The following is a 12,481-nucleotide window of genomic DNA, read 5'->3' on the forward strand; positions in this document are numbered from 1 at the left end:
CTAGACACTGTTACAAACAATATTACAGGGCTCCAAAAAAGATTCAGATATCATGCATTAAGACACTTGAAATCATTTCCTCAGAGAAGAGATGCAAATGCAATAGCAAACAACCCCAAACGTATGTTAATAAAAGTGTGAGCAATTAGGAAACCAAGAAAAACTGACTACCATGGGACCAGGAACACAGGAGAACAATGCCAAAACCTATAGCACAGGACGGGACTGCATCCAGGCCCCTCACTCACCCTTTACAGGGGATTTGCTCTCTGTAATGGAGGGGAACACACAGAAAATGTAGCAGAGACGCAAAGGCCCAGGAGGAAACAAAGGAGAACACATGAGAGCAGCAGTGAGACAAAGAATAAAGTTACTTCCACCTGAATAGCAGATTCATCACCAGAAAGAGGAGAGAGGAAAAAATCACTGAGTGAAAGACCTCCAAGTAGAGCCTAGGCAAGCAACATAGTTGAAAGAGGAGGAAGAAACCTAAACTGTGCTGTCCATGTTGCAAACCATTTACCAGACAAAAGAAAGAGTGATGGAGTGAGGAGTGAGGGGTGAGGGGAGTGGAAAGAGTAAATGAGAATGAAAATACAACACAGATTACAATCTAGCAACTTTCCAAAAATATAGCCAACTATAATTTCCTAAGACAAAGTGAGTGACTATCAAAATTTTCAAACAGCAAAACGCAGTTCACTGAAGATTATGCCTTTCTCAAATGCATTTGGCCTAACCTAAATCCAGTGCAGAGGGTGTAGGCACAGGTAGCTTTGGAGCTGCCCTATGGCCCCCCCCCACCAACTCCTGATGGCCCCTGGCTCAGGTTTATGTGGTACTCCATTTAAGTTTTCTGTGTATGTTAATAGCAACAACAAAATAGGAATTCACCTAAGAAACAAGTATAAGACACGCAGGTAAACTAACTGCCTTGGTTCTAGAAGTTTCAAGGTAGGCCATTTGCATGGAAGCCATCTTTGACTTTTCAGCAGTCATTAGAAAAGTCACTTAATAATGGTAATAAAGAGTTCTTGCAGTTTTCTCCCCCTCATCAGAATGGCCTCAGTCTATAGGAGTTAAACAGCTCTTTTCCATATTCTTTTCCTAAAAGGTTAGGAGGCAGCAGATAATGTCAGAGCAATGTGGCATCAACTAGCAATAGAGCCACCACATAGAGACAAGGCAATTGAGTCCTGGGACATTCATCTTAGGTCAGGTTTACATAATGAACAAAAAAAATGTTTTCGCAGAAACGATGCCAAACTCTCAAGACTGTTGTTAGCCGAGTCTGCTGGCCTGGGTGCTGCTGCTCCTCTATAGTAGTGAAACACTTACCTCCCATTGGGTGGAGGCTGCTCAGGGTGTTGAGGTTCCCAGAGGAGGCAGTCTGCTGAAGGAGCTGCAAATAAAGCTAGACATTACACCAAAAAACAGAACAAGAGTGAGAGTGAGGGCTGGTTCTGCATCTGGGATAACTCTACAGCACAGCAAAGCGAGAGTGCAGAGGCCCCCAGAGAGAAGAAAGTCAAAGACAAGAACCCAAGCCAACACAACTGAAACATGAGGCTTATGACAGCACAGGACAAACAACACAGCTAAAGCACTGGCCCAGAAGATAGTATGTTCGCTGAGTACTGAGCCAAGCTCAAGTCCCTGGGCAGCAGAATTCAGTACAGCAGAGTACAGCAGGACAATAAGCTAAACCTGAGCAGCTGTACAGCCAACTGTGATTACTGTCTGCGAATGAATAACTGGCATTTCCAGTTCCCTTCTCCCATGTTCTCCTTAGTTAGGTCCACACGGCCTACTCTGAAGATTGTTTCCATCTGGATAACCCAATTTATACCTCATACAACTATTTTAAATATCAAATCTAAGCATTTCAGAGTATTTCTTGGAGTTACCCTTCATTGTCACAATGGACCGCATGACTAATAATCACTCCAGCTACACATGTATCTATCCAACCCTATTTACTTCCTCCCCTCCAAGTTGGTCTTCACTGTTGCAGATGACCAAATGATTGATGGATTAGGCCATACCAGGTTCAGGGCACGTTCTCTTTCAATGATTGTCCCATGACAAATAAAGTAGAGGGCCTGCCCTGAGTTTATGGCATTAGTTTAATTTGGATACTAGCAAACCACAACCTTCATCTAACCAGCCTGCTGAAAACCTTTGCTCCAACTAAACCCAATTATTATTCCTTATGGAAAATTGGTATTCTTGTACAGGATCCTTTTATTCGACCTGTTTTCTGCTCCTATAAACATCTGACCTGGTTCCTCTGTCATGGCGAATCCTTTCAGGCTACAGATCATGGATGAGTTTCAGGAGGTCTACAAACCTCCAGGAACAGAATGGGGAGAAAAAAATGCACCTACACATCATTTTTTTACCAATTCTCAGAGGATAAAAAGATTAAAAACCACTCCTCCAGGACAGTAGAGCCTGGCTACTTCAAGTCCATGTAGTCCAGAAAAAACCTCATAATTAATGATGATGTACTATTGCACAGTCCATTATCACCATGTCTACATTTCTTTTCCTTCTTCTTTTTTTATTTTTTCACTCTTGTTGCCCAGGCTGGAGTGCAGTGGCATGATCTCAGCTCACTGTAACCTCCGCCATCCGTGTTCAAGTGATTCTCCTGCCTCAGCCTCCCGAGTAGCTAAAATTAAAAGTATGAGCCACCACGCCTGGCTAATTTTGTATTTTTAGTAGAGACAGGTTTCTCCACATTGGTCAGGCTGGTTTCCAAGTCTACCTCAGGTGATTCGCCAGCCTCAGCCTCCCGAAGTGCTGGCATTACAGGTGTGAGCCACCTTGCCCATCCTTTTTCTTCTTAAACATCTTGGGCTATGGGTTCAGTTCCAACTGGTGGACTGTGAATACTGTACTTTGTTCCTTCATTTCCCCCCAAATGAGATCAGCTCTTAGGAAGGGGACCATGTCTAACCAAAACAAAGAGAACACAGCTCTCAACATATGCCATCATGTACTTGCTGCTAGTGGCAATTACAACAAAAAGGTTAATCTTCCCTAAAAAGAGCCCCCAAAAGTCTCTATGAAAAGCAAATGCATAGCATGCAGACCATTTTCAAAGCATTATTATTTCTGCAGACGATTAAAATATCTCTGAATTTTCTGAACATACAAGCAATATTTCAGCACTAAGAAACAATTTATTCTGTGAAATATAACCAGGTGCAGTGGCTTCATGCCTGTAATCCCAGCACTTTGGGAGGCCAAGGCAGGCAGATCACTTGAGGTCAGGAGTTTGAGACCAGCTTGGCCAACATAGCAAAACCCTGTCTCTACTAAAAATACACAAATGAGCTGGTCATGGTAGCACATGACTGTAATCCCAGCTACTTGGGAAGTGGAAGGTTGCAGTGAGCAGAGATTGAGCCACTGTACTACACACAACCTGTACAACAGAGCAAGACTTCAACTCAAAAAGAAAAAAAAAAAAGCATATAAAGAAAACCACTTTCTCCCCGCCCCCCCATCTCTCTATATATTTTTAACTTCAGAGTAATACTAGGGAGGATAAACTGGGATTTCTTTCTTTTTTTGTTTTGAGATGACGTCTCACTCTGTTGCCCAGGCTAGAGTTCACGAACTCAGTTCACTACAATTTCTGCCTCCTGATTTCAAGCAAATTCTCCTGCCTCAGCTTCTTGGGTCACTGGGATTACAGGTGCCTGCAACCAAGCCTGGCTAATTTTTTTTGTATTTTTAGTAGAAACGGGGTTTCCCCATGCATCCAGGCTGGTCTTGAACTCTGGACCTCAGGCAATCACCCTCCTCGAACTCTCAAAGTGCTGGGATTAGAGACGTGAGCCACTGCACCAGGCATAAACAGGGATTTCTTATAAGATATTAGATATATGAAAACCACCAGAACTAAATTAACCAAAATTCAGTACTGTGAGACAGAAATCAGTGCCTTTTGTCTGTTTCCCTACAGAATGATACTTGAAGAATGAGGAATGAATGGCTATACTAGCTATTCCTGTGTGAATATTTTTGTATCATCCATACTTATCTAGTGGTTTCACCATTAACAGCTTGAGATGACCTTTTTCCTTTTTGACTCACAGATGAGTGGTTTTAAGTGTCATGTGTTGGCTGCAATTCTTTTCAGTTACCCTGTAACATATATTGCAGACCTAGTAAATCTAAATCACAAATTGGAGCCAGACCTTCTTGTGGACTACATGGCTCACAACAACAGAGAGATCAAATTAAAGGAATTCAATTTATAATGTGGTAAACTTGAATAGCACCTGTAATCCCAGCACTCTGCGAGGCAGAAAAGGATAGATCACCTGAGGTCATGAGTTCGAGACCAGCCTGGCCAACATAGTGAAAGCCCAGCTCTACTAAAAATACAAAAATTAGCCAGGCGTGGTGTGCGTCTGTAGTCTCAGCTACTAGCTACTTGAGAGGCTGAGGCAGGAGAATCACTTGAAGCCGGGAGGCAGAGGTTGCAGTGAGCCAAGATTGTGCCACTGTACTCCAGCCTGGGCAACAGAGTAAGTAAGGCTCCATCACAAAAAAAAAAAAAAAATCTTGATCTCTCAAGTCCTGAAAGAAAACATTTACCATGCTCTTCAGGAAAGAATGAATAAGGATTTTAATGATTCCCTCCTCATCTGGTGGAAAGAGACATGGAGAAAGACACTTGGTAGGTAAGATTCCCTCAGGAATTTCTTTCTTGGGGGCAAGGACACAGATGTTTCTAAATCTTTAAAACAGGAAATCAGGAATTCGCTTTAATTGCAGCAAAAGCCTCAAGATATAACCAGAGATGCATGTGCAGAGATATGTATGTAGAGCAAGAGAGACTAACTGGACTGAAAGAAATAGTACTATCTGAATTTTTACATACAATTTCTAAATGCCAAAAGTTGTAAATGCTACTGTGTTTGTTAGCTAGGGAAAGCAGAAGAATAAACAGCTGGGAGCTTGCACAGTCTGCAGAAAGCAAACCACAAAGACTCACTGCTAAATACTGGGGTCCAAGAGTATTTAGACCAGCAAGGTTTCCCCACACAGATGCCGCGCTGATTTGCTGCATCTGCTGTTGGAGCTGCTGGGCCATTCTCTTTTGTTCTTTGTCCTTCTGAGTATCAGCAAATTTTACCACCATGGGTGATGAGCAACCCTGTGAAAACACCAAAACCAAAGGGTCAAATTCCTCCTCCTGGGAAAAAAAAAATCTTCCTTTTAGATGACATGCAGGTTACATTCTAATTTCATTCACTGCCAAATGATTCTCCTCATGATAGACACGAGTGCGAAGAAACTGTAATCCCAGCAGTTTGGGAGGCCAAGGTGGGGGGATCACTTAAGGTCAAGAATTCGAGACTAGCCTGGACAACATGGTGAAACCCTGTCTATTAAAAACACAAAAATTGGCCGGGCACGGCGGCTCACGCCTATAATCCCAGCACTTTGAGAGGCCAAGAGATCGAGACCATCCTGGTCAACAAGGTGAAACCCCGTCTCTACTAAAAATACAAAAATTAGCTGGGCATTGTGGTGCGCGCCTGTAGTCCCAGCTACTTGGGAGGCTGAGGCAGGAGAATTGCTTGAACCCAGGAGGCGGAGGTTGCGGCGAGCCGAGATCGCACCATTGCACTCCAGTCTGGGTAACAACAGCGAAACTCCGTCTCAAAAAAAAAAAAAAAAAAAAAAAAATATTAGCTGGGCATGGTGGCGCATGCCTATAATCCCAGCTACTTGGGAGGCTGAGGCAGGACTGCTTGAACCCAGGAGGCAGAGGCTGCAGTGAGCCAAGATCATGCTACTGCACTCCAGCCTGGGTGACAGAACAAGACTCTGTCTCAAAAAAAAAAAAAAGGAAAATTAAAGGCCGGGAGTAGTGGCTTGCACCTGTAAGCCCAGCACTTTGGGAGGCTGAAGTGGGCAGGTCATTTGAGCCCAGGAATTTTAGACCAGCCTGGGCAACATGGCAAAACTGTCTCTATAAAAAAAATACAAAAATTAACCAGGCATGCTGGTGTGCACCTGTAGTCCCAGCTACTTGGGGGCAGAGGTGCGGGGGATCACTTGAGCCTGGGAGGTTGGGGCTGCAGTGAGCCATGATCTTCCCACTGCACTCCAGCCCAGGTGACAAAGTAAGACCCCGTCTCAAAAAAAGGGACAGGGGAAGCAAGTATTTTCCAATATGTTAATTTTAAAGAAATCAGCAGTTTTTAACTTTAAGATGTTGGCGGTTTAACTTTCTGGGCAATCAGATGCTACAAATGCTGCTGGACTTTAACGGCCGACTGTCCCAGCATTCCCAGGCTGAGGAATTTGCCCCTCACCTATCTGCTCCCTACCTCCATGGTCTGTGCTTGGTGCATTGCCTTGATAGCCGTCTGTGCCATGGCTCTTGTTGTAAAAGTCACAAATGCACAACCTGGTAAGAGAAGAGTCAGTAACTCATGCATTGATTTATTTCTCTGACATACATTTACTGAACATCTACTATGTGCTGACTATCATGCTAGCAATACCGACACAGTCCCTGTTTTCAGAGGATCATGTGCTGGTATGTTGCAACAGGGTGAGATGTGCTATAATGAAAAACCAGAGAACCACTGACAGGGGGAAAAAAAAGTGCCTTGAAGGGAGAAAAGAGGAATAATATCTTCTAGTTCCACTTGAAAATAAAACCGGAGAAGTAAATATTTCCATTCTGGAATCTAGAATACTACAAAGTATCAAAAGAGAAAATTTTAATACATGACAGTGAAATACAGAATGTATATTCCACAGAGGGTTGAAAGACAAAAATAATGAACAGGAGGAGTCAAGACAGGACATAGATAGCAGGAAGCAGCAGGCCCAACCTCTTTATCTTGACTGGGCCATGTAGGCTAGGGAATCACTGTAGCTCATTTCCACTGGTCTAATTAAAAAGATTTCTGCCTAGTTTGTTTGCTGTTCTTAGGGTATCTGAATTGTAATCTCAGCACTTTGGGAGGCCAAGGTGAGAGGATTCTTTGAGCCCAGGAATTCAAAACCAGCCTGGGCAACACAGGAATAAATTTAAAAATTAGCTGGGTAACATGGTGCATGCCTGTGGTCCCAGCTACTAAGGAGGCTGATTCAGGGAGGTTCAGGCTGCAGTTAGTTGTGAATGTACCACTGCATTCCAGCCTGGATGAGAGAGGGAAAGATCCTGTCTCTAAAACAAAAAACAAAACAAAACAACCAGATTATTAGCTAAAACTGTACCTACCTCGGCTCAGTCCATCAGGTCCCCGCAATATCCGGCATTCTTCAATCTGTCCAAATGAAGAGAACATGACTCGGATGTCATTTTCAGTGCACTTCTTGGAAATCATACCAATAAACAGCTTCCTGTCTTCCACTGCTAAGAGAGTAAAACACAAAAGACTTGAATATTATTACTAAAAGAGGCAATGTGGCACAGACTCGGTAGCCAGACTGCCTGGGTTTGAATCCTGGATCTGTGCCTTCATACCATATTTCACAGATTCCAAGACACACATTTGTTTTTCAATTTTCACATCTCTCCTTATAACCAATTTATCTTAAAATTATAATTAAAAGCATTTAGATGAAATATGGTAGCTTTGTAATCTTGTTAGTTACTTAACCATCCTGTGCCTGTTTCCTCATCTGATTAATGGGAACAATCAGGTTTACTTCAAAGGGTAACAGTAGCTATTAAATGCAAAGTACTTGGCATCTTCCCTAGTCCTTTGTATTGTTTGCTCTTTTTGAGACAGGGTCTCATTGTCACCCAGGTTGGAGTGCAGCGGCATGATCATGGCTTACTGCAGCCTTGACCTGTCGGGTTCAAGCAATCTTCCCACCTCAGCTTCACGAATAGCTGGGACCACAGGTGTATACCACCACACCTTTGCAGAGAGGTCTCACTCTGTTGCCAAGGCTGGTCTCAGATTACTGGGCTCAAGCAATCCTCTGGCCTTAGCCCCTTAAAGTGCTGTGATTAAAGGTGTGCACCACTGCGCCCAGACAGCACTGTTTGCTCTTACCAGCAATACTTCTACTAAAGACAAGGTTTTCACACTTACTTGATATGACAAAATGGAAGAGAACAGACCTTTCAGTGAGTGTAACTGTGTACTTTTCTGTTCAGATCTTTCAGTAAGTGTAACTGTCTACTTTTCAGATTTTTTTTTTTTTGAGACCGAGTCTCGCTCTGTTGCCCAGGCTGGAGTGCAGTGGCGCAATCTTAGCTTACTGTAACCTCCGCCTCCTGGGTTCAAGCGATTCTCCTGTCTCAGCCTCCTGAGTAACTGGGATTACAGGTGTGCGCCACCATAGTGGGCTAATTTTTATATTTTTAGTAGAGATGTGATTTTACCATGTTGGCCAGGCTGATCTCAAACTACTGACCTCAGGTGATCCCAAAGTGCTGGGATTACAGGCGTGAGCTACCACGCCTGGCCCTGACTATTTTCTTGAGGATTAAGTTTGTTCCTTTTCCTAATTTGCTTATTTTGCCCCCTCATTCCTGACCAAAAGAAATTATACTGACCAAGTATATTCATTCCAATTCATTCTACAATGTTCTTTTATTTCTCTAACAGCTCTATTCTCATTTATCATATTTTAAAGAAAAAACTGAGATAATGTAGACAAAGAATTATTTAAAACACAATTCAATTCAAATATTCTAAGAACAGCAAAAAAACTAGACAGAAATCTTTTTTTTTTTTTTTTGAGACAGAGTCTTACTCTCTTGCCCAGGCAGGAGTGCACTGGTGCGATCTTGGCTCGCTGCAACCATTGCCTCCCGTGTTCAAGCGATTTTCTCATGCCTTAGCCTCCCAAGTAGCTGAGATTACAGGCATGCACAACCATACCTAGCTAATATTTGTAGTTTTAGTAGAGATGAGGTTTCATCATGTTGGCCAGGCTGGTCTCGAACTTCTGGCCTCAAGCAATCCACCCGCGTTGGCCTCCCAAAGTGCCGGGATTACAAGTGTGAGCCACCCAGCCTAGGCAGAAATCTTAAGGGGAAAAGTGTATATATTTGCTTACCATTGTTCTTCTCACTGTCAGCAGGTTTCATTTGTATAGGGTGATGCATCTAAAAAGGAATATTATGATTATCATCACTGACATTGATGGCATTCAGAAATATATATGTACTTTAAAATATCAGAACTAGAGCTTTAAAGAGTTCTCTCTGAACTCATGTCTACTTCATGATCTTTTCCCAGAAAATAAATGTGAGTCAAGAAGTCAAAATACGCCGGGCGCGGTGGCTCAAGCCTGTAATCCCAGCACTTTGGGAGGCCAAGGCGAGTGAATCACGAGGTCAAGATATCGAGACCATCCTGGTCAACATGGTGAAACCCCGTCTCTACTAAAGATACAAAAAATTAGCTGGGCATGGTGGCGCGTGCCTGTAATCCCAGCTACTCAGGAGGCTGAGGCAGGAGAATTGCCTGAACCCAGGAGGCGGAGGTTGCGGTGAGCCGAGATCGCGCCATTGCACTCCAGCCTGGGTAACAAGAGCGAAACTCCGTCTCAAAAAAAAAAAAAAAAAAAGTCAAAATACACAAGACTCTTGGTTGAGAGAGAACTGTCTCTGAAGTGCTCCCTTTACATCAATTCCTGCAGCAGTTACCTTTTCCCCAAAGTGTTTTTCAGTGTGTACCAGACATGTATTAAGTATATCCCATCTATCAAAATTACCACATTTACATTTACTAGTGGGAGCTTTCTTACCCCTGGGAGGACTTTCATGTTGTGAAGAGCATTCTGAGCTTCTAACGCAGCTTTACGGGTGTAAAATGTAACAAAACAGCACCCTGCAATAAATAAGATTTCATAAAATCAAAGTTTGAAGGCAGAGAATTCCTGGAGCAATCGTTCCTCCACTGACATTATCAGATCTTAAAAGAGAGGGCTGGGTTTATTAAAATTAGTGAAAAGGGGAGGGGAGGGTAGTGGAAAAAAAAGAATATGAGTATCTAGCAGGAAATAAGCGATGATTTTCGATGCACTTTATTGTTTCCGTCTCCTCCTAGTTACATTATAATCTTATTTAGCTGTTCATATAACTAACTTCTCTGGAAAAGATGACTTCTCTTATAAAGAAAGGTTACGTGCCACTTGATTCAATCCACCCTACTTGGAACACCAGGTGGTATATGAGACAATAAGACAGACGGGACTCTATACTTTAGCAGCTTGTAGTCTACCAGGAACTCTTTCTTTCACTGCTCTCTCAGAATAAACTATTCCCTACTTCATAGCCAGATTCTACCATATGCCTCAAATGTAATTATCATTTATTAAATTATAAAATGACTTAAGAGCAAGCACCTCAACATCTTTTTTTGGACTCTTGGTTCTCACCAAATATAATTAAGCTTCTAAAAGCACATAGAGTTGCCTCAGATCTGTAGATTTTGTGCTTTGTATCTTTACTGGGGGTAAGAGGGGAGGAAGTATATCTTGTAAATCTTGGGCTTCAATGTTCTGACATTCCCATATTCTCATGAGAGACTATAATAGAGTTCTTTCAAAATCATGCTGCAGCAGTTAGGATTATAAATTACTCAATGTTTTATTGCTAGTCATGTTCAGAAACTATTATTCTATATATTTTTTTAGTTAACTATGCCAAAAAGAGAAAGTAATTCCTCTGCTTCTAGATCCTCAGCTATTAAGCTGCTTTCAAATATGACAATCATGCTTGCTCACATTTGCACTGTTGAACAGCTTTCACAGAAAATTACTTGAAAACTGGTCAAACGAAAAATAAGAACACGTCTGTGTGTATATGGGGCAAAGTTAATACCTATCTACCATCAGTCCTGTCAAACTTCCACTCTGCTTGGCATTTCTGGAGCAGCTCAGCCTTTCTTCTCCTGTTCATTTTGTAGCAATAGCAAACAAGGTGCCTAAACAAACTCTATTTGATAAACCATCCTGCAAGGCGTCTGTAATACTAACAAGAAACCTATAGGTTATGTGGACAGTCTTTCTCTTTCAGCTTAGGCTAGCCCAAACACTGAAGAAAACTTTATATGGTTTACTTCTATTTTACCTTTGTCATTCTGGTCCCAAGATTAAATGAGACACTCATGTGAGTCTGTCTCTTAAAGTTAGAGCCCTCACAAAGGACTGCCCAAAATCCAATTTACAAATTATCCTCATGCTATCACCTTAAGTTTTTAAAGCCATTAAATGTGTTTGAATTACAAGATATTACTACTATAAAAGGATGGATTTTTTTCCCAATAGACAGACAGACAGGAGTATTCTGGCAATGAGAGAAAGAATGGACATGAAAGAAATTACATATAAAAATCAAATTTTGTTGTATCCTGTTAAAAACCCAAAGCCCTCACCTGCTCTGAGAGTCAGTGGAAAAAATAAGATAGACCAAAACCCAAAGCCCTGACCTTTGCTCTGAGGAGGGTTTTGGCTCCTATCCCTTAGGACGTTGATTTCATATACAGCACCATACTGTTCGAAGAGTTCCCGCAAGTCCTTCTCAGACCAGGTCCTTGGAACCTGGCCCACAAACATCTTGATAGCATCAAGATCTGGTTGGTCTGGGTGGTCCAGGGTGCCGTTCATTTTCTTTGAGCTGTGTGAGATAAAATGAAACTTCTATTATGTAATAATGTTGCTTTCCAGAGGAAATTTTCTTTTCTTTAATGATCTTAACTACTTCTGACATTGTAGGGAAAAAACCACTTCTTTCACTACTTCCATTCAGTTTACTAGAGTTCCTTGGTTCTCCTTCACCATGGCCACCCATTCCATCAGATGCCATATGAAATTCACCATTCTGATTGGGACATTCCAGTTATTACCAAGAAACCGACAATTGTACATTTCTTGTGTAGCATGAGAATTATCATGCTAGAGGAAGAAACAAGATCAAGTTTTAATAACTTTTAAGCATAGTTAACAAAACAAACACTAAAAAGAAGGCCCATAAAATAACAAAGGACTAATGATTACAAATAAGATTCAGAACACTTCAATGTACACAATGACAGGTGAAATTTCCTTTCAGTAGAAGTTAGAATAGAAGCACTTGATTTCCAAGGCCTAAACTAAGGACTAGAATGCTGGCCTTTAAATGTAGATGACTCATGCATAATTATAATGCTCTTGAGTTAGGTCTCCAGCCCAAAACAGAGCTCTGCCTCTTAAATTTCCAGATTATTGTGCAATGAACATAAACAATGTTGCCATCATTCTAGTTTTCCCGTTTCTGAGTTATCTAACTTACTGCTATTACTCTAAGACCAGCTAGATTCCCATACTGAGTGCAACCATTTTAACAGCCCCAAATCCCTCCAATCTTATCACATTGTACTTATAATTCTCCTATTTCAGTTTTATTACCTTTAGAACTTGAAGGATAATCAGCTATTTTAATACCTTCATTCCTTCCTTGCCACCGTAAAAAGCCTAGGTGAATTCTTACACT

At 41.8% G+C, this 12,481-nt stretch overlaps 1 protein-coding gene across 50 annotated transcripts in view; it reads right to left on the reverse strand.

The window, feature by feature from the left end:
• CELF1 (CUGBP Elav-like family member 1) overlaps positions 1-12,481 on the reverse strand; it is an 86,218-nt gene that overhangs the window by 11,283 nt on the left and 62,454 nt on the right. For 26 of the 50 annotated variants that reach the window (XM_078341028.1, XM_078341030.1, XM_078341022.1 and 23 more), the window contains 7 exons: positions 11,439-11,626; positions 9,754-9,836; positions 9,061-9,109; positions 7,265-7,399; positions 6,360-6,439; positions 5,015-5,176; positions 1,339-1,414 (listed from right to left, as the gene is read on the reverse strand). In XM_078341028.1, the coding sequence (XP_078197154.1) occupies positions 1,339-1,414; positions 5,015-5,176; positions 6,360-6,439; positions 7,265-7,399; positions 9,061-9,109; positions 9,754-9,836; positions 11,439-11,616 (763 nt within the window). In that variant the 5' untranslated portion in view covers positions 11,617-11,626. The remainder of the gene's footprint in view (positions 1-1,338; positions 1,415-5,014; positions 5,177-6,359; positions 6,440-7,264; positions 7,400-9,060; positions 9,110-9,753; positions 9,837-11,438; positions 11,627-12,481) is intronic. The other 24 variants (XM_078341042.1, XM_078341043.1, XM_078341041.1 and 21 more) reach the window with 1 other exon arrangement.

The sequence above is a fragment of the Callithrix jacchus genome, chromosome 10, assembly GCF_049354715.1.
Source record: "Callithrix jacchus isolate 240 chromosome 10, calJac240_pri, whole genome shotgun sequence".
Classification (NCBI taxonomy): Eukaryota; Metazoa; Chordata; class Mammalia; order Primates; family Cebidae; genus Callithrix; species Callithrix jacchus.